This window comes from Cebus imitator, unplaced genomic scaffold, assembly GCF_001604975.1.
Source record: "Cebus imitator isolate Cc_AM_T3 unplaced genomic scaffold, Cebus_imitator-1.0 Scaffold30, whole genome shotgun sequence".
Classification (NCBI taxonomy): domain Eukaryota; kingdom Metazoa; phylum Chordata; class Mammalia; order Primates; family Cebidae; genus Cebus; species Cebus imitator.
In genome coordinates this window covers 4506513-4529216 of record NW_016107345.1, presented here as the reverse complement: position 1 = coordinate 4529216, position 22704 = coordinate 4506513, and the positions used below count along the sequence as shown (strand labels likewise).

General features: G+C 42.6%; 1 protein-coding gene across 2 annotated transcripts in view; it reads left to right on the top strand.

Annotated features, from left to right (window-relative positions):
- SLC9A9 (solute carrier family 9 member A9) overlaps positions 1-9392 on the top strand; it is a 590634-nt gene extending 581242 nt beyond the window's left edge. Inside the window, exons 15-16 of one of the 2 annotated variants that reach the window (XM_017523772.2) lie at positions 5943-6048; positions 7692-9392. In XM_017523772.2, the coding sequence (XP_017379261.1) occupies positions 5943-6048; positions 7692-7919 (334 nt within the window). In that variant the 3' untranslated portion in view covers positions 7920-9392. The remainder of the gene's footprint in view (positions 1-5942; positions 6049-7691) is intronic. The other variant, XM_037736839.1, reaches the window with a different exon arrangement.
- The last annotated feature ends 13312 nt before the right edge of the window (positions 9393-22704 follow it).

The window sequence follows — 22704 nt, the reverse complement described above, 5'->3', positions numbered from 1 at the left end:
AGTTCAAGGCTGCAGGTTGCAGTGAGCTATGAGAGAGCCACTGCACTCCAGCCTGGGCAACCAAGCAAGATCCTGTCTCTAATAAATAAACATTTTTTTAAGTTGTAAAGATATCATCATGTCAATAGGACTCAAGCCAATTTGAAAAAACTCCCACTGACCAAAGAGGGTCAGTTTGACCATCAACAATGATAATAACTGCAATGAAATACATTGAAATTCATTACAATGATGTTCAAACAGAGTCAAAGAATGAATCATCTTCAGAGAATGATGGCGAACAAATCGTTATCTTGAAAGCTGATAAATACATGGAATGAAGCAAGCATTTATCTTGCCTTTCCTATACCAACTGTTCCACTGAATATCCTAATAGGGTAAATACAAAGTTTCTCTTTACTGAAGTATTCTACCTAAGAAAATAACAGCTAATTACAATTTCACTATTTTGCAATTCCCAGTGAGCAAATATAAGCATTACATATCAACAGCTGCTCAGATCACACAGAGACTGCCAGGTCATATTTCCTTCCTTAGTCTTGCTAAAGGGATAGAATAGAACCTGAATCTGATCTCTGGATCCAGCTGGAAATACCAAGGATAGAGGAACATGCTGAGCTGCACATGAATCTACAATCAGCAAAATCCAGACTGTGGAAAATTCCACAGGTCACATAGCCCAGGTTCTTCAGATAAATTGTAAAGAGAGTAAAATGGTAAAGGAGGAGCTTATAAATTAAAAGACAAAACATTTTTTACGGGTAAGACCAAACTATGGTGCATAGGAATACATATTTAAGTGAGAAAATTGTAAACTCAAGGAAGTGATTTGTATAAAATCAGGATAGTAGAGATTTTCTTGTGAGACTAGGGGAGGGCTGTGATTAGAATAAGACGGGTGGAAGGGACTTTGGGAGTGAGTGACAAAGCTCTGTTCCTGGTCTGGCTAGTTTCCTTGCCTTAATCATTAGGCTGTACATTGGATTTGTGAGGTCTGCTGTATCTCGGAGATGGGGGTAGGTTTAAGACATGAAAGGGGGAACCTTGCTCTGTCACCCAGGCTGGAATACAGTGGTGTGATATATAGCTCACCGCAGCCTCAGACTCTTGGGCTCAAGCGATCCTCCCAGCTCAGCCTCCCAAATAGCTAGGACTTTATGTGCATGCCCCCACGCTGTTGGATTTGGAGTGGGGAGGGGTTTGTTATAGCAATGGGGTCTTGCTGTGTTGCCCAAGCTGGTCTCAAACTCCTGGCCTCAAGCATTCCTCCCACATTGGCTTCCCAAAGTGCCGGGATTGCAGGAATGCGCCAATGTGCCCTGCCTGTTTTATTTTACAATAAAACTTTTTAAAAAATATGATCACGTTCTTGTCCTCAAGGAGCTCAGTCTAAAGAGCAGATGGAGAGGTCAACAATTAGTTTCAAGACAGTGTGATCAATGCTGTCAGACAGGCATATACATGTTGCTTTGGAACCAGTGAGGCACTGAAACAGTTGAGCAGGTCCGAGGAGGCTCCTGGGAGGAAGGGACACGCCAGCCTGGCCTTGAAGAGAGAGCCGTTCTCCAAATGACATGGGAGTAGTGAAGCCCAGCCCAGGCTACAGGGGTCACATCACAGTTACTCCTTGCTGGCTTACTCCAGGCAGCCCTCTGTACCCATCAATGTTTATTGCAGCATTGGTTGCTTCCTTTCTGCCCCTAAAGTTGTCTAGAGCAATTTCCTTTAAGTTGACAAAGGTAACAATTATCAGCCAAAGGAGTACATGTTCACGTATTTATGTGAATAAACTAGTGTCTCTGCCTTTTCCTTGTTTTTAAACTAGAACTTCATGGATAATCTAAGAGAAGGTACCATCTCGATAGCTTTTTCTTGAAATAGGGTGGCTGCAGCAAAGACAGAATCCTACACCCAGCCACATTCTCTCTACAAGCACTCAAAACAGAATTGGAATTCCTCCCTGAATTATCTCTCTAAGCGGAGAGAACAGAGAAATAGAAGAACTTAAGGAAGGCTTCTTGGTTGAACTCTTAAAGCCTTCCTGACCTGACCCCTGAACACCAGAATAGCACGTCACATCTTTAACCAAGAAGGCGAGACAGTCAATGTCCATTTACAGAAACTGACATATCCTACAAGAAGATGGAGAGCACAATGTTTAGGCCACATTTCCTGAGAAACAAAAGGGAAGGGGTGCAATTTGCATATTGGAATCAAAGAGCAATGGGATGTGGACAATTTGAGGTGTTCTCTGCTGGCTCTGTTCCCATGTGCTGTGTAAATAACAGTGTGGAGGCACAGCAAGTGGGACCTGGTTATTCTGCAGGAATGTACAGACTTGGAAAGCAAGATCGGCATCTACTCCAGGATGCACTTATCCTTCCCACCCACTGGCACTGATCCCTGACCATCTCTGGTAGCAAGCTGGCACTAGAAGCTAAAAGCACTTTAGAAATGGAAGTAAGAATAGAAGGCAATGGAAAAGCCATCTGTTTACACATTTCTTGATCTGTAAAATGGGACTATCATACCCACCTACAAGTGCAAAGAGAAACTAAGACATATGGAAATGCTATATAAATGAAAAGGTATAAGAGAGTATTCCTGAAAATCCGACACAGAGATGAATGTGCTTTTCTTCTGTGCTGACAAGCATTTTATCTTTATAACAAGACCATGTATCAAGTCTATATATACAAACACTTGCAGATGCTCCCAATAGGTACAAAGTTTTCTTCCTCAAGCTGAGATGTGATCATTTGTTATCCACTCCCAAGTATAACACTGAGTATTCATTTTGTTGAGTCAAGTATCTATCCCATCCCTCAGACAAGATGCAACAACTGGCAGAGACCACTATATAGGTCTGGGTTCAGAGACAAATGAGATTGTGGCTTACCTTATACCTGTCCTCACCCTAAAAGTGGTGGCTTGTGGACATAAGGAGACAAAAAGAACATGGTCTACTATTTAAGATTTCAATCTAATATGGAGGGCAATACTCCAGAGATATCACTGTGTTCCAGACTTACCTGATCAGTCACCTGGGGTGCTTGCTGAAAATGCAGTGTCTTAGTTTACTTCCCAGATGATCTGGATCAGAATCTCCAAGAGCAATCTTTAAAATCTAAATTTTTAACAAATGTTCTAGATGTTTTCATGATAAGGCAAATTCAGAGAAAAATAGAACACAGCTCCACAGGTTCTCAAAGATATTTAAAGAGGGCCCAAGAAAAGTTATGTCTTAGTTTACTTGGGCTGCCTTAACAAAATACCATAGTTTGGGTGAGTTAAATAAATTTATTTTCTCTGTTTTGGAGACTGGAAGAATAGAGTGGTCAGGTCTTGGTGATGGCGGCCTTCTTACTATGGTTTCATATGACCTCTTCTTTGTAGAAGGTGGGAAGAGGGAGAGAAACAGAACAAACTCCCTGGCATTTCTTCTTATAAGGGCACTAATTCCATCATAAATGCCCCACCCTGATTAGCTCCCAATGGCTCCATCTCCAAATATCATCACACTGAGGACTAGGACTTCAACATAGCCCTAGCTATGCTGGAGGGTGGGGAGCTGCAAACATTCAGTCCACATAGGTACAATAGTTTTAGTCCTTCAAAGGAGCAGGTGCTCATTTGTGAAGCTGGATCTTTGGTGTTTTTGCTTCTCACCAACCTGTGCAAAGACACATCATACAAACCACAGGCTTAAGCAAGCAAGCTGTGCACCCACTGGTTCACCACACCCAGTGGACAAACATGATTTAAAGTAAACAACAACAAAAGAGAGAAATCAATGTTACCAGGTAGTTATTCAGTTAAACACCAAATTTAGCTCTGGACCTGCTGTTAGCCCACACCAAAGGAGAAAATGCACTTGCTAATTGTCTTTCCTATTTCACACAAGTTAAATTCTGGGTAGAGTTCCAGCTTTTACTTACATCTCCTGAACCATTCTGCTTTCTCAAACTTATGCCCTTTAAAGACGAGAAAAGTCATTGCTTTTCCCCCATAGCTGAACATTTTTTGTCTCAATGCATTTCTAACTTATTAGAGAAGCAAAACTAGTCATATTAAAAATACCCTATGGGGACCCTCCCTCCCCATTCTGGAAGCCGATGAGAAAAATAACACATTTTCCAAAATCTGCAGTTGAGTTTTTTTTTTTTAATAGATCAAAAGAGTTTTCTTACTTTTTAATAATTCAGGTATCCCTAGAGATCCAGACATTGCTCAGCAATGAAGAGCTCAGGAAGTCCCTGATTCCAAATTGGTTATCCAATTAGGCAAGTCCCATTACTCACTGTCTTTGTAACAGAAGGAGGATGGCATAGTGTGATAGAAGAGTCCCTGAATTCAGACCCAGCTCTGCTGTAAACTAATCAGCAGTTTCCATTGAACAATTTATTTACCCTCACTGAGCCTGTTGCCTTCATTAATTCAACTAATTTTGTTTTTCTTTGAGATGGAGTCTTGCTGTGTTGCCCAGGGTGTAGTGCAGTGACACGGTCTCGGCTCACAGCATCCTCCACTGCCCGGGTTCAAGCATTTCTTCTGCCTCAACCTCCTGAGTAGCTTTGACGGCAGGCACCTGCCTCCACACCTGGATAATTTTTTTGTATTTTAGTAGCGACGGGTTTCACCACCTTGCTCAGGCTGGTCTTGAACTCCTAACCTCAGGTGATCCACCTGCCTCAGCCTCCCAAAGTGCTGGGATTACAAGCATGAGCGACCGAAATGATCCCTAACTGGGCACAGCAGCTGCCCATCTGAAAGGAGGGATCAACTTTTCTATTTGCAGTTGGAATTGCAGGCCCTCCTAACATCTTCACATTCAATCTCCTCACATCATAACAAGGCTTCATTGAGGCACATCCCCCGCTTTGGTGGCAAATGCATCCAGCCAGAAGCAACCAGATTCTTTGGCCTCCCCTGGGCTGCATCTTCCCTCTGTGCCCACATGCTCAGGCATCATAAGAATGGCATGGGGATTGTCCAGCTATGGATGGACTCCAGTAGAGCCATCTCCAAGATCTTCTCATGCCCTCAGTGCCTGAGCACGACTGCGGATCTTCACGAGCCAACCAATGATGACTCCTCTCCATTTTTTCCTTTTCCCTATTTATTATAGCTTTTTGGAAAGTTGATGAAGTGAAATATTCTCCAGCAGAGGAAATAATATAAAGCTTAAAATTCATTTCTGATGGAATGGTAAAATAATTCCACTGCTTTCCTTTGAGCAAAAGAACTCAAATAAGGCAAGCTGAGGCAGTCTCTGGGGATTTCATTGTTGATAGATTGGAGGGAAACAATGGCTTTACATGAACAAGTTTTTCTCTTAACTTGTGAGAGCTCTTTGGGATGAAGAGATAAGAAAGCACAGGTGCTAGACAATAGAATAAACCCCACACCAACTCATTTACATAATTTTGTGTAGAAATGCATTGATGTATGAAGTATAAAGTGACTGTGTTGAATAGTGAAAATTAAGTATTTTGGAAAACAGTCTAAATTCACTACCTAGTTCTAAAATAACTGAACATTTTATGAAATACCTCTTGCATCTTTGTAAAATTACTGGCAGTTTCAGCTATGTGTGTGTGCAGTTTTAAGAAAATACAATCTTTTATGTTACGGTTTAAGGTAATTCTTAAGAATACATTCTCTAAGCAGATGGGACATGGTGTGGGGGATAGGACGGGAAGAGGACATTTACACTTCTGACACAGCATGGTCCATTCAGCATTTCTTCATGATGGAAGGCTGGAAAAGTGTGTGTAGCAAAGATTATAAGCAGCAATTTTTGCAGGGCAAATTGCTTCCTAAGTAAATGAGTAGGGGATTTAAAGGCAAATGTAGCTATCTCAGCATACACAGGTTTGGGCTGTGTGAGATTCCTAAATCCTAACTCCCTTTTGACAAGTATTCCTTAACAGACCTCCTAGATATCTGAAGCCAATTTTAACCCACTCTGGTCCTCCACTGACTACAACATTACCTGAATGGTGTGGTCCAATTTCCAGGCTGCTTACCAGTTCTAAAGCCTATGGGGTAAGTAAATTTCAGGCCTCTGGGGTGAGGGACTATCCCTTGTGGGACCGACGTGGTGAATATTGATGAGCCCAGGAACCTCAAAAAGCCTGCTACTTGCAGGATAGAGGAGGAAGCATTTTTAAAATTCACTGCACCAGGAAGCATTTCTCTTGTCAATTGTTGCTGATGTTGGCTTATTCTTTTTTAGATGTAATTTTTTATTGTTACCAATATCTTTATCCATAAAATGACCTTAGAAAATATAAAAGAAGCATCCTCACAAACTGCTGTGTTTTGAGGTTTTGATATTAGGCCTGTACTTTATGGCTCAAGGGAGTGGAATGAAAAATGCTGAGAGGCACTTAGAATCACTACCAACAAAATCAGAGGTCAGAGAATTGGAGAAGCGTGCAGTCTTAGGTTTGCAAGTGCCCTTAGTAGCATCCAACTGGCTTCCCCTGTACACAAACACAAACTCACCTCAGGTGTGTTGTGGACGCAGACGCGTAAGGCAGTGGATCTCAAAGAGTAGTCTCCAAACCAGCAGCCTCATTTGGGAACTTGCTAGAAATACACACTCTCAGGCCCCGCCTCAGAAACTGAGCTTGAACAATGATCTGTATTTTAACAAGCCTTCCATGTGGTCCTGGGACAGGCTAAAGTCGGAAACCACTGCCCTAAAGTCCCCCTGCGAGGGCCCATTCTACAAGTAATTTAGTATGGCCTTCCCAAAGCCAATGGCAGAAGACTGGGATCTTAATTCTTTCAAGGTAACCTCTGTATGGAGAAAATTATTAGCCAGATCCAGTTAGCTTCTGGCATTATCCACTATGGTGACTTCCAGCCATTTCTAGCCTTGTGATACTCATCCTAAGAAATATGCTGAGAAGACACACTTTTAAGGTAAACTGTAACAGGAGGCCAAGCACGGTGGCTCACACCTGTAATCCCAGCACTTTGGGAGGCCAAAGTGGATGGATCACTTGCAGTCAGGAGTTCAAGACCAGCCTGGCCAACATGGCAAAACCCCATCTCTACTAAAAATACAAAAATTAGCCAGATGTGGTGGCACACACCTGTAATCCCAGCTACTTGCAAGGCTGAGGCACTCGAACCCCAGAGGCAGAGGCTGAAGTAACCTGAGATCGCGACACTGCACTCCAGTCTAGGTGACAGAGTGAGACCATCTCAAAAAAAAAAAAAAAAAAAAAAAAAAAAAAAAAAAGGTAGGAATAACTCTGTTTCAAGGATTTTTTGATAGGTAGGAATGTTACAAAACCAACTTGAGAATCTCCCCCTACTCTGAGATCAGAGGATTCCGCTAACTCCTAATTCCCATCAACCCTAGTTAATACCAGTGGTGGAAATATCCTTAATCCAAGGAGGAATGTAAACTCTCCATTAGGGAGAGTTTTAAAATGCATGCTCTTTAACACCCCTTACCCTCAGGCCTAGAGACCCCTTATGGCTATACAGCATCAGGTACTCAATGCTGACTCAGGGAAATACTGCACCATGCCTGCAGCAGAAACATCAGCCAAGGCCAGACAGGGCAGTTACGGAAAGGAAAGCATAATCCTATTTTTTAAAAGACATATTGTAGGACTGCTATTGCTTTCTGCCTTCATCATGAAGTGACCTCTCTCTCTTTCCCCAACCAGGAACAGCTAAAAGAGGATGATGTGGAATGCATTGTAAACCAGGATGAACTAGCCATGAATTACCAGGAGCAAGCCTCACCCTGCAGTCCTCCTGCAAGGCTGGGTCTGGACCAGAAAGCTTCGCCCCAGACGCCAGGCAAGGAAAACATTTATGAGGGAGACCTCGGCCTGGGAGGCTATGAACTCAAGCTTGAGCAAACTTCGGAGGGTCAATCCCACTTGAATTAATTGGTATGAAGAGGACAGATGTAACACAAGTAATGCAAGGCTCACTGAGGACTACAAGCCAAGCTGATGAGGCAGTCTAGGGAAGAGGCTGGAAAATGTATTAAAGAGCATAAATTAGAATCAAGGCCTTTTCACATGGATCCTCTGATGCCTGAAGAAATGAGAATTTATTATCATCCCTCTCTATTATGCAACGGAATTTACTTTTTTAACAGCAGCCATTTTGATTACTGGATTGACTGGGGTGGGGACGGGGGTGTCAGGAGTGCAGCTGCTGGAGGCTGGGACAGATGTGCCGGGGCTGCAGGGCGTTTCTGCTGCATATGCTGCTCTCCAGGCCCTCCTCTTCTCTTCTGCATTTTATTCCCTCCATTAGGGAAGAGTTTAAAAGTAAGAAAGTTTCTAAGGGTAAACATTTTGCTCCTAAGCTGAAGGGAATGTACAGCAATTTAGTAAGTGGTAAGTTTCATATTTTGAGGACTTGACTCCCATTTGCTCTCAGTGACCCCAGGGCAGAGCCCAGAGGAGCGTTCCGTACCCACTGCTGATGGCTTCCCACAGCCACACTGAGTTGGAGACCCTATTGTTCTTGTTGGTATCTTTTTTATGCTACTTCTCCCATTGCTCAAAGGGGTTGCCTGGGGCTGGATGTGCCTTGCACTAACTGCAGCACCACTTTCAAGCTTGGTAGGACTCTTCCAAAAAAGCAGCTTTCTTCTCCCATACCACAGTGTACCTGAAGAACAAGCCATCCTATCTTTGTCTGCATGCAAGTCACTTCCTGGCTGTGCAGCAGGTCCCCCTCCATATGCTGGAAGGTAGGATTCTGCAGACCGTGCTGCTCTCTACCTGGCAGCGGACTGCGCAGGAGCCCTCACCTGTCCTCCAACTCCAGCATCCACGGCTGAGAAGCAGTGCAGAAGCAGAGCAGAAGCAGAGCGAGAGGGGTAGAGCCAATGATGTGCGAGTTACCCTGAGGAGCCAGGGTCAGGGCCTCAGGACTCCCCCTTACAAGGCATGGCTCCTGGTTTACATTCCAGAGATCAACACGATAGCTTTTAAGTCAGCTGCATGACTTGTGCCTTTTAAGCCGTAAAGATACCTCAAGCCTAGCACCTCTTGAAATCCAGATGTTCATATTAGACTTTAAAAAAGTAGGCTCCAGGCCTAGGTGCCCAGGCTATAATGAGTCTGCTTTTGAAGGAAGTAGGGCATGATACCTTCCTTGGACCCAAAGCTTAAGAGTAATGTATGCTTTGCTGAACACAGTTAGGCCTTAAACATTCACTGTGGTGGTGTCAGGCACACCGCTGTGTGCATCCATTTTTTTGCTTTCCAAACTGAATCTCTGGGGCACAAGTTGTTTTATACTCAAGCTAAGTATAATTTTGTCATTTCAGGTGAATATGACAAGTGGTGGAACATGAAGTTTTCTAATTTGACTTAATCCTAATAAATTTTTGTTATAAAGTATGATTGTGTTTGGCTAATATTTTGTTTAAACTCATTTTCTTTTTCCAGGTGACTTGGTGGTTCTAAGCTCTTGTACTCAGAGTGCTGGCTGAAGCGGGCACTGAAAGCTAATATATGGGAGATGAGATCCTGTGGGCCAGAAGCAGCCAAGGGGCTAACAGGACAAGTCACTGAAGGAATGAAGAGAGCAGGGATAGGCTGGGGAGGTGTCCCAGAGAAGAGAAGCCTGAATCAAGCAGAGGGGCACAGATGCCACCTTTCCCATTAGGGATGACAGCGTTCACAAAAAGCTGTAAAAATAGGGGAAGGAGATACTAGAAAGCCAAAAAGAAACAAGGTTCATCTTTTTTTTCTGTCCCTATCACACTAAAAAGCAAGGAGGCACACTTGGCATTTTCCTTCTCTTTGTCTGGAGAAAGAAACGCCAAGGAAAGAAAAGATCCACCCAAAAAAGGCAAACATTAGTAGGGGCAGGAGTGGAGAGAAGGGAGAAAAATATGACGTACCAGATGGAAATGAGATCAAGTGGCGGGGGGGTACACAATCTAAAACTAGCACCAACTTGCTAAGATGTTGTAGCAAAAATAGCTTCCTGCCCCATAGGCAAAGCCCTCTTCCTACTTAGAAACAAAAATCTCTTTCCCTCTGAACATCATGGGCTGTTGCTAATGGGGACAAAGAAGGGCTATTTAATCTGGGCTGGTGCAGGTATCCCAGCCAACTTCAGGTAGGAATGATATTGTAAGATCGAGTAAGCTGTGCCTCGCCCAACCTGTAAGACAGTGTTCCAGTTTCATGATGTGATTACCAGCCTTCTTCCCTCTATATCAGTCCAAGACCCAAACAGAGGCTAGTGTCCCAGTTAGCAATTCATAAAACCAAATTCCCTTTATGCTCATGTTGTAAGGATAATAATTCATGATGTTAAGAAATGCTCTGTGCTTCGATTAGCATAAGGACTGTGAAATTCAAACCTATTATTTACTGCCAGTTTTAATGAGGCAAAAGAGCCTTATGCAAACCACTAATGCTACTACTCATTACTAAAGCTTTAAGCAGGACTCGAATTCATTGACCTACAGGTGTTCCCTGAACTTCCTACTATGTACATCACACACACATTCATAGGTGCACGCACACACACTTCCACTCACTTCCTTTACTGGGGTCCCAGCTGCAGCCTCTATGGTGTTCCCTGTGGTCTTGGGCACGTCTGAGCAAGTCTGAAGCCTGGTGGTAAGTGACGTCAGAGTCTTCATTCATGGCATTTCAAGGAATTTCTTAGAGGGCAATTTAACAATATAAATCAAAGCTGAAATTTTAAATACCCTTGACCCACCAATTTTATGTGCAGGACTTTTATTCTAGATATGCGAGAAAGTATACATATGAAAGTATCTACTAAAATAAATGAATTGCCATCAGGTTAAGTAAATCGTAGCACAGCCATTTTATAAACAGCATATGTGCCGATATGGAATGATTTCCAAGATGTTGCTGTTAAATGAAAACACCAAGGTGCAGAACGGGATGAATGATGTGTGACCATTCTGGCAGGTTAAATAAGAAACTGGTAGTATCATTGCCTTTTAAGGACTAGGGGACGTGACTGTTCCCTTTTGTATCTTTTGAGCTTTGCATATCACATATGCATTATTTAATTTGGTTTTGAATAAATAAGATTCTTATGAAATAACTCATTCCAAGTACTAAGCTGTCAAAGAAGAAAAACCTGAAAAGCTGTTTTCATCATAAACTTCTTGAGACTCTGAAAATACAAAGGGCAGTACCAATAGCTTCTGGGTTTATTTATTTATATCATCTAACATACACAGATGCAAACTATATAAAAGGTCTTAAAATTCAGACAAATGACTCAGTCCCATCCATTAAACATCTAGTAGAAGACAGCTAAAAAAATGAATAATTTCTTATTAGATAGCAAAATATATGATAAGACTCTAATAACTAGAACAGTGTGGTGCTGACCCAGAAATAAGCAACAAGATCAAGAAAACCCTAATACGAGATACCGACACAGACCCATGAATTTTTATATTTAGAAACTTAGTTAATAAAAATGACATTTCAATTTGGGGTAGGAATTAAGGGGACAATTGCCTATCAATTTGGAAAAATAAAGAAAATTAGGTAATAACTTCTAACATACACAAAACTAAATTCCAAGTAATATAAACAGCTAAACCAAAAAACAAAACCACAGAACAAAAAGAGAAAAATACATAAATCTTGGCATATGGACAATCTTCCTAAGACAAATGCAAACCATAAACAATAAACTGTACTGCATAAAAATATGAAACAGGGCAAAAGACACAAACCAAATTTTAAGGCAAGATGGGTAATATATATATGTGTGTGTGCGTATATATAGATATAGATAGATATACACACACACACTTTGTGTTGTATATCAGACTGACTATTCCTCAGAATATACAAAGAACTCTTACCAACATATGAGAAGAGGAAACTATCAAGTACAAAAGTGTGCCAAGGATATGTAGAATTAAATATGTACATCTTCTATCCAGAATTTCTACTTTTAGGTATTTTCAAAAAAATAAGTCCTTGGCATTTGTACATAAGAAGGTGTACAAAACAATATTCATTGTGGCACTGTTTGCTACTGTAAAACACCAGGAGAGAAGAGAGAGAATTATGATATACCAGATGGAAATGAGATGAAGCTCCTGTTAAATAACTAGAAGGAAAAACAAAATATTAATTAGTAGAAGAGTTAAATAAATGACAAAGCACCAATACTAGGGAATACTCTGGCAATTATACTCTGTACAGAAATGGGTCTATATGCTTGCACTTACACGGCAATATTTCCAAGATGTGTTAGTGAAAAAAGCCTGGAATAACAGTCTAATTAGCAAACACTGTATATAAGAGTATATACTAGTATATATAATTAGTCTAATTTGCAAAAATAGGATTAGGAAAACTAGATCAGGAATGCCTTTTGGTTTATCTGTATTACTTCAATTTTCTACAACAGCACTATATGAATGTGTTCTCTGTTTATTAAAATAAATTTAAAGTGAAATATAAACGATTAATATGGACACTGTTGCTGAATTCTGTCTAAATAAGGAGGAGCTGTGAAAGAAGATGTGGTCTATTCTGAGGGCCATCCTGCCTTCAAGATAGGAGAAGGAAAAGGGGAAGAAGGCATGGTCAAGAAATTCCAAGTAGTCACATTTGAGTAAGGTCTTATAAGAGCTTTTGAAAGATAAGGAGACATGATTGGTGCTGGTCTGTGGGGCAGGAGGTGGAGCTGGCTCACTACAGTACAGTGAAAGCCTTCCAGTTGAAGGAAGCAGCCTGGCATCTTAGAGGACCTATAAGCTATTCCACATGAGTCTGGGCCACAATCCTGTGAGAATGGGGAGCTACTGAAATATTTTATGCAGGGAAAGTAACTGCATGGGTTGTGAGGAGAAGGGGTGCTAGTAAGACCAGCAGCAGTGCAATATCCCAAGAGAGAGGTGACAAGAGATGTAACTACGTCAGTATCAGGTAGGATAGAAAAGACAGTTTCCAGATAATCTTCAGAGTTAAATCTACAAAGCTGGTAACTGATTGCATATGAAAGTTAAGGAAGCTGGAGGGGCCCAGAATTACCCCAGGTTTAAGGTCTAGATGATGACTATTTCATTCTGAACAGGAACTGAGAAAAGGAACAGATTGGAGGAAATCAGAAATATTGATTTCTGCTATTGCTGTGCTTGTGGCCTTACACACCTGCCCTACTGTTACCAGTGGAAAAGATCTGAGTTACCCCAAGTTACTGGTGGCCTATTTGTAAGGGGCCATCAAAATTTCAGTCCTTTCCTCCTCAGAAGAATGGATTTAACTGAGGGGCATAAAGCAGAAAAAGAGACTGAGGCAAGTTCCAGAGCAGGAGTTGAAGATTTATTTAGAAAGATCTTAGAATGGGAGAGAAAGGAAGGTACGCTTGGAAGAGACACAAGTGGTCACCTGAAGGTTAAAGAGAAGGAAGTGCCCCATTTAATCCTGATCCTAGGACTTTTATAAGCTCATCTCTTTCTCATGATTCTTCCCTTAGGGTGGGCTGCCCGCTCCTTACTATTGGGAAGTGAACATGTGCAGTGTGTTTAGGGAGTTAGATGCATGCCCATCTGAGTGAGGCTTTCTTGGTTTTTCAGGTGGAGTGAGTCCCTGGAAGATCATACTTCACCCATTTTTGTCTCTTAACACACATGCCCAGGAAGTTGTGTCTCCCTGGAACCTGCATTCAATTAACCTTTTAATGTTAACAGGTGTGGACCATCAGGATCTTCTCTCTCCCTGGCTGCAAAATTATCATTTTTAGAGAGGCAATGCGATAAATCGACATCATCACCCGACATTTCTAGTGGGTGGGGGAAGAGCCCTCTCCTGCCCACTCACGCCTCTCTAACTACCCATAACACTATTTCCCAGCTGCAGCGGGCCAGCTTGAGCAAACTCTCATATCCTCTGGTACCTGGCATGCGGCTATTAATCTGGCAAATGCATTTTCCCTCCATATATGTTAATGAAAACCACCCAAACAGTTTGTTTTCAGCTGGCGAAACTAGCAATACACTTTCACACTCCTACTTCAAAGGTATATATCAACTTTCCAGCCGTAGGTCATCATTTAGTTCTTAGGGACCTTGATCACTTTCCCTTTCAAACCATCATGCCTGATCCATTACACTGATGTAACTTGGACCTCACGAGAAGTAGCAGCAATTAGTCGACATACGGATAAGATATTTATTTGCATGCCAGAGGTTGGGAAATAATTCTGACAAAAATGAAGGGGCCTTCAACCCCAGTGAAATTGCCAGTGGTATGGGCCTGTTGAGATGTCCCCTCTAAGGTGAAGAATAAGCTGTGGCATCTGCCCTCCTACAACCAGAAAAGGCATGATGCATAGTGGCTTTAAATCTGAGGCAACATATTCTTCATTTGCTACTGCAGCTCATTTACCAAGGTTGTGGGTTAAATTGTGTCCCCCCGACCCCCGGCAAAAAAAAAAACCATGGTACCTATGAGTGTGACATTACTTGTAAATAAAGCTTTTGAAGATGGAATCAAGTTAAGATGAGGTAATACTGGATTAGAATGGGCCCTAAATCAAATGACTGGTATTCTTATAAGGAGATACACAGATACACACACACACACACACACACACACACACACACACACACAGAGAGAGAGAGAGAGAGAGAGAGAGAGAGAGAGAGAGAGAGAGAGAGAGAGAGAGAGGAAAGGCCATGTGCCAATGGAGGAAGAAATTGGAATAATGCAGCTATAAGCCCATGAGCACCAATGACTGCTGCAACCCACCAGAAGCTTGCAGAGAGGCACGGAACAGATTTTCCCTTAAAGCCTTCAGAAGGAACCAACCTTGCAAACACCTTGATTTCAGACTTGTGGCCTCTAGAACAATGAGATATTAATGTTCAATTGTTTTAAGCTACCTAGTTCATGGTAATTTTTTACAACAGTCCTAGAAAACTAATACACCAAGTGACCTAAAAACTTCCTAGTTTTGAGTGGGGCCCAGAACAAGAGAAGGCTCTGCAACAGATCCAGCGTGCAGTGCAAACCGCTCTGACATTTGGACATGGTCCAGCAGATTGGATGGCACTTGAAATTGGAGTAGAAATTGAGATGCTGTATAAAGTCTGTGGTAGGTCACTTTTTTTTTTTTTTTTGAGATAGTCTTGCTCTGCAACCCTGGCTGGAGTGCAATGGCACAATCTTGGTTCACTGCAACCTCCGCCTCCCAGGCCCAAGTGGGATTACAGGTGCCTGCTACCATGCCCGGCTAATGTTTGTATTTTTAGTAAAGATGGGGTTTCAGCATGTTGCCCAGGCTGGTCTCAAACTCATGAACTCAAGTGATCTGCCCGTCTCGGCCTCCCAAAGTGCTGGGATTATAGGCGTGAACCACTGCACCCAGCACTAGGTGACTTTAGATGAATCATAGTACAGAGCCTTAGGATGCGGGAGCAAAGCCCTGCCAACGTTTACAGATAACTATTCCCCTTTTGACAAGCAACTCATGGCCCGCTCCTTGGCCTTAGTGGAGACTGAATACTTAACCAAGGACCACAAAGTTGCCGTGTGATCTCAACTGCCCATAACGAACAGGATTTTATCTGACCCACCAAGACATAAAGTTGAGCAGTACTCTATAATTAAACGGAAATGATATATATAAAAGATCAGACTTTTGCAGGCATGTGTAATTTACATGAAAGCATGTCTAATTTACATGAGGAAGTGGCCCAAATATCCATAGTCTGTCTGCTACTATTTTACCTTTTCCCTCCCAGCCTGCACCTATAGCCTCATGGGGTGTTCCACAGGAGCAGTCACCTGAGGAAGAGAAAACTCAGATCAGACCTACAAATGGTTCCGCATATGCAGGCCCCACCCAAAAGTGGAAAACCACAGCACCACAGTCTTTATGGAACATCCCCAAAGGACAGCGCTCAAGGGCAATCCCAATGCACAGTGCACCTGGTTGTTCATTTTGTTTGGAAGGAGAAATAGCCAGAGTTAAGAGTCTATACTAATTTATGAGCTGTGGCCGGTGCTTTGGCGGGTCAAGAGTTAGAAAGGTCATGACTGAAAAATGGAGACAAGGAGGTCTGAGAAAAAGGTATGTGAATAGAACCTCTCTGAATGTACAAAGATCGTAATGATATCTGTGTCCCATGTAAATGCTCATAAAATAATGACTTGGGCAGAGGTGGATTTTAATCATCAAGCAAAAAGAGTGACCCCTTCCGTGGATACCATTCAGCCTCTTTCCTCAGCCCCTGGGCTGCCGAATGATCTCATGAACAAAGTAGCTGTGGTGGTAAAAGGATGGAGGTCCTGCATGGGTTCAGCAACACGGACTTTCACTCGCCAAGGCCAACCTGGCCACAACCACTGCTGAGTGCCCACTCCGCCAGCCAGTAGCAGAGACCAACACCAAATCCCTCGTATGGCACCATGCACCAAGGTGATCAGCGAGGTACCTGGTGTACACTGATTACACTGGACCACTTTTATCATGGAAAGAACAGTAATGTGTTCTTATTGGAACAGTTACTTGCTTGGATATTGATTTGCATTCCCTTGAAAGTAATGCTTCTGCCAAAACTGCCATCCACGGACTTATGGAATGTCTTAGCCACCATCATGGTATTCAGCACAGCATTGCTTCTGATCAAGGAATTCACTTCACAGCAAATGAAATACAAAAATAGGCTCGTGTTCAAGGAATTCACTGGTCTTCTGTTCCCCATTATCTGGAAGCTGTTGACTTGAGAGATCAGTGAAAGTTACAACCTTAGCTTTGTGGAAAAACCTTGCAGGGCTGGAGTATCCCCCTCCAGGAGACTGTATATCTCTAAATCAGCATCCAATCTTCAGTGTTTCTCCCACAGCTAGGATTCATAGGTCCAGGAATCATGAGATGAAAATGGTAGTATTACCACTATTATCCCGAGTGATCTACTAACAAAAGGCTTGCTTCCTGTTCCCTCACCCTTAAGTTATGTTGGTCTAGAGTATGGAGTCCTGATAAGAAAATAACCATGAAGAAGGGGCCCCAGGTGGGGGAGGGCCCCAGGTGGGAAAGAACAATAAACAGTTACTATGACAGATGGCTAATCAAACAACCCCAACAAGCTCTGCATGTACAGTGTGATCTCCTGTGGTGGCCCCAGCAGCATAACCTTGGAACGCATGTGGCTTCCTCCACCATGGCTCTATAAAACGTCCTTCCAGCCCCTACCTCTTTGCATATGGCCCCTTATCTGCTGTGCTACCTATTGCAACCTTGCAACATATTTTCATACTTTCTCTAATAAATCTGCCTTCCTTTACCTATGACTGTCTTGGTAAATACCTTTATCACCTGTGACACAGGTCCTAGCTAGTCACTACAAACAACACAGAAGTCAGTATTAAAGGGAAGAATACTTCCACCAGGAGATGCAATGATTCTACTGAACTGGAAGCTGAGACTACATCAGACCAATCTAGAATCCTCATGCACCTGAATCAACAAAGAAGGGAGTTATTGTACTGACTGGAATTATTGATCCTGATTGCTAAGGAGGATTTAGGTTCCTATTCCACAATGAAGGTAAAAAGGAATATGTTTAAAATAATGAAGATCCCTTTGGGTATCTATTAATACTACCATGTCCTGTTAGTAAAGTTAATGGAAAATTACAACAATCCAATTCAGGCAAAACTGCTAAGGGCTCAGACTCTTCAGGAATGAAGTTTTGGGTGAGTCCGTGAGCCTAAGAACCACAACTAGCTGAGTGCAAATAGAATATGGAAGAGATAGTGGGAAAAGGCAGTCATAAATACCAGCTGCAGCAACAAGACCAGTTGCAGAAATGAGGGCTTTAATAGTTATTTCTTATTTTGTTATGAATACAATGTAAATATTATGCAAATATTTGTTTTCTCCCCTCTCTTATGTCATTATCTAACATAAGATATATTAATAGTTATATCACAAGTAATAAGTTACAGAAAATCCAAAGAAAATACAAATTATATAAGAACTTTGATTCTCCTCTGGAGAAAAGCTTAATGTGTTTTCAGTTGTATGCAGGATACTTGTAGCATTAACAGGAAGTATGACTTTGCTATTGTCTTTGACAATTAAATGTGATTTTGTGAGACGTGTATGGGTGCCAAGTTGACAAGGGTGGCCTGTCATGGCCATTTTTATTGTCAATTTGGCTACGACAGAGTCCCCAGCTATTCAGTCAAACATTCACCTGGGTGTTGCTGTGGAAGTATACTTTGTAGATAAGATTAATGTTCATAAATAGTTGACTTTAAGATTATGCCAGATAATCTGAGCAGACCAGTTGAAAGGCTGGGAGAACAGAATGGAGATTTCTGAGAAGAAAGAGAAATTCCACCTCTGGACAGCAGCTTCAGCTCATGCCAGAGAGTTCCAGCCTGCCCTTTCTGATGACCTGCCCTACAGATACCAAACTTGCCTCATCAGCCCTCACCATCACATAAGCCACCAATTCCTTGCCATAAATCTCTACCTCGCCCACCCTTCAGATTAGAGCAGGTTGAAGGCTATAAAAAGAATGTTCACAAAAATAAAACAAGTAGATTTGATGAATTCAAATGTTTTTGAAAGGAACATTCCAGGAATTTGTTTCTTAAAAACACATTCCATGCTGTGTCTTGATTTACTTATAGTCTGATCCAATCTCCTGCCCCTTCTCTATCAATAGCACAGTTCAAGGAGAACTGGTGTTCATAAGTATAGCCCTGAAGCAAAATCTTGGAGTACTTGAAGCATCTGAAGCATTCAGGTACATTCATTATTCATGGCAGGGCAGCTGTCAGGCTAGGTGTACAGGCAGTTCAAGGAAAAGTTTACCTATTTAATTTGGAAGGTTCCAGATGCCTCTCAAATATTGTCATCAGCCTGTCATTCATTCTGTTCAACAAACATTTATTAAACCTTTAAAATGTACTGCTGATAATCAAGCTTAGGAATTGCTGATGCTGGCATCATTAATGGGATAAGTGAAGATGGGACAGAGGAGCAATGAGAGAGTCCAGAAAGTACATTAATTTACAGACATAATGACCCAGCTCATCACACAGATTAATTTGTTTTAACAATTAGTGGGAAGGAAAAGGGGCTCCAATAATCAAGCCTATAGGTAAAGGAGGGACTAGACTACCTGAAGGCAACACTCAGTGTCTCTGCCTAGCAGCATCCTCCGGCATGCCCCGCTTCCCACTGGGAACTGGTCAGTGGGAAAAGAGAACCCTAACATAAGAATCAGATTCAAATCCTCCCTACTTCATAATGTGGCCAAAAGCTATAGAGTCATACTGTAAAACCCATCAATTCCATGCTTGGTCTACAGGCAGCACTCAGTTAAGCAAAATTATCAAGTCACCCTCCCTGACACCCCATTGTCCAGTCATCTAGCAGATGGCATTCAGAATATGCAGATTAAGCAGAATTTAATTAAATTAAATCCTGCCTAGGTAGGGTGCAGCTACTATCTCTAGAAGGGAAAATGAAAAATGATAAAAGGAAAAAAATGTATTAGTTGAGCCTTTGAAACGGGCCTCACTTTTCCACATATGATATCTCATTTCATCCTCACAACCACCCTGGGAAACATCGGATTACAAGCCCTTCTTTACATACACAACCTGGGAGGAACATATTAAGCACTTGGCCTAAAATCACAGTTGATTAGTGACAGAAGAGGTTTTATACCCGGAACCGTATAGCTCCAAAGACCACAAATTTTCCCCATTATAAGAGGCTGCAGGAAAATTTAGCACAAATCTGTCAATATGCACTAAGAAGCCAGCACTGGGACAGGGAACTAGGTAGATGCACCCTAGGTTGATGGAGTTTACAATGGTCAGACCACAGACTGGAGAATGGCCATACTCAGAACAGAGGACAGTGACCCAGAGTGAGCTATGAGGCCCCAGACCTCCAGGCCTGAGCTAGCTGAGACTCATCTGATACTAAGAGGCAGAAATCTAAATCAATCTAAAGAAATTCTTTGCTTGCATAAATTAGAAGTTCAGGAAGTTAGCCTTGGTATAGCTGAATATAAAGACCCAAACCAGGTCATTAAGATGCTGTGCCTCTCTCTGTTCTCCATTTTGGCTTCATTCTCAAAAGGTTCAGTACAATAGCAAAGATGTCAATCAGAAGCTCTAAGCTTTCTTTTTTTTTTTTTTTTTTTGAGATGGAGTCTCACACTATCACCCAGGCTGAAGTGCAACGGTGCGATCTCGGCTCACTGCAACCTCCGCCTCCTGGATTCAAATGATTCTTGTGCCTCAGCCTCCTGAGTAGCTGGGATTACAGGCACATGCCACCACGCCCAGCTAATTTTCTGTATTTTTAGTAGAGATGGAGTTTCACTATGTTGGCCAGGCTGGTCTCGAACTCCTGACCTCAAAACTATAAAACACATTTCAGCCTCTGCCTTGCTCTCTTGGATCTTCATTCACTCTGGGAGAACTCACTCAAGCAGTCACGTGGCAGTTCATGTGGCAGGAAATTGAGGCCTCTTGCCAACAACTAGCAGCAACTTGTCAGCCATGTGAGCAAGCTGCCTTGGAAATGAGTCCCACAGATCTCCTGGAAGCATTGGACTCTCCAGCATACCTACCTCTGTCTTCGCCCACCTCTAATCCCTGAATCCAGAAATGGAGGTGATGGGAGCAATAAGAACCACACTGCCCCTGATCAGGGTTAGCAGTAACCCAAGGGTTCCACAGTGGAGTGAATGATTGGAAGGAGAAGCAGTGTGCAAGTGCAGTGAGCCACGTGGGAGTCGCTGCAGAGGACTCAGGGGAGAAAGATCTACTCCTGACCTCTGGGAGTTCAGTGTGGGCAAAGGGATCAAGTAAAAATGATGTAAATCATAGCAAGTTCGGCTTACAAGGTAGCTCAAAAGGAAAAGGATTATGGTACTGCTTCACCACCCTGGTTGTGATAGAGGCAGAAGACAGCCAAATGCCTTGGAAGATAGGGGAAGGACTCTGGAGAACCTCCTACCTTCCCAGGTCATTGTGCTGGGTGTGGAGGGAAGGGGGGTTGCCTAAACCTGCCCATGGTGAAAAATTCCATCCCTTAACACATGCAGAGTAATAGAAATAAATCAATGTGGAGTGGCTCAGACTAAGGGTCCACATGCACACTGGAGGACAGTGTGGAGCCACCAGGAATTCGTGCCTCATGCAAGGGAGGAGACTGGTCTCTTCAGCTCACGTGTGGGAGACCTGGTATTCAATTGTGAGGGGGAAACCGGCTTAGAGAACTCCTCTTTTTGCTGAGTTTCCCTTTCCCTTCATAAATTCCACTCTCCTCACCCTTCAGTGTGTCTACCAGCATAACTTTTCCTGGTTGTGAGACAAGACTCCAGATTTAGCTGAACTAATGAGCAAAAAATCCTGCATCAGTTGTACACTGGACTCACCTGGAGAGCTTTAGAAACTACTCATGCTTGGGCCCCACACTCAGAGACTGACTTAACTGGCCTGGTCTGTGGCCTAAATTTTTTTTTTTAAGCTTCCCAGGCAATTTTAGAATGTACAGCCAAGTTTGAGAGCCACTAAATTAGAGAGACTTTTCAGAAAGGAGAGATATCAGTTCTAGAAAATCAAAGGCTTCCTAGAGGAACCAGTAGTTGTGATGGGCTATAAAGATTTCAAAAGCTAGGTAGGATGGGTAGGAGAAAGGAAGAACATGAGCAAGCTGTGACCACAGAGGTTTCCTTGTGTTTGCTGGGACAATAAGGAGTATATAGGTTAAAAAGTGATGCTGCAAAGTGTTGGAGATGCTGCTATCATTTATATTCTAATTCTGAACCCTCAGGCTGTAACTACATGCATTGCCGAGACCACTGTCTGGCTATAAAAGCACCCACTCACAAAACCTGTGAATCATCAAGTTCTAAATCCCTAGCATGGAACACATTTGGGATATCATTTTAGGGAGCCACAGCTGCTGTCTGAACAAAAGAGGGAAAAAAAAATAACTGCTCCCTTCAAGCCCCCGTGACCATGCAACGTCATCCACCGCATTACTTGCAATTGTCTCCTTTTCATTAACACCAAATCCAAAGATGAGGACAGCATCAGAATTTGGCCCAACCCTGGCTCAGTTATCCTTGGCTATAAGTCTTCAAAGGGCACCCCTTTTCCTGGTGAAATCTTGACCAGCAACCCCCTTCTGTCCCCCAACCTCACCCCATAGTCTGCACCAGCTGGAAATGATGACTGATTCAATTAGGATTTGCCAATTAAGTTGGTGTTTACTGCTGTCCTTAAAGACCTGCTGCTTTTCTTTATTAAGAGAGTAAGTCAGCCCTCCTGTTACCCAGCGTAATCAGAAATTTGTCTAGAGCAGCACTTCTCAATCTTTATGGAGTCTCTGAAAGCCCTGAGGTTCCTGTTAAAATGCAGATTCAGAAAGCCTGGGTGGGACTGGAGGGTGTGCAGTTGTAGCCAGCTCCCCGGTGATGCTGATCTGCGGGTCCCTGGACTACACTTCCAGTACCCCGAGGCCAGAGCAGTATTTATCAAGCTTGGAACTTGGTTAACTGTCAAGGATCTACAGGCAATTTGGCAGTCTCAGAGAAAATGCAACAGAACTATTTCATTCAGACATGTCATTCATTTGAAATGTGGTATTAACTGTGATTTTATATTTTAAGAGAAGGGAGTCTCACTCTGTCACCCAGGCTGG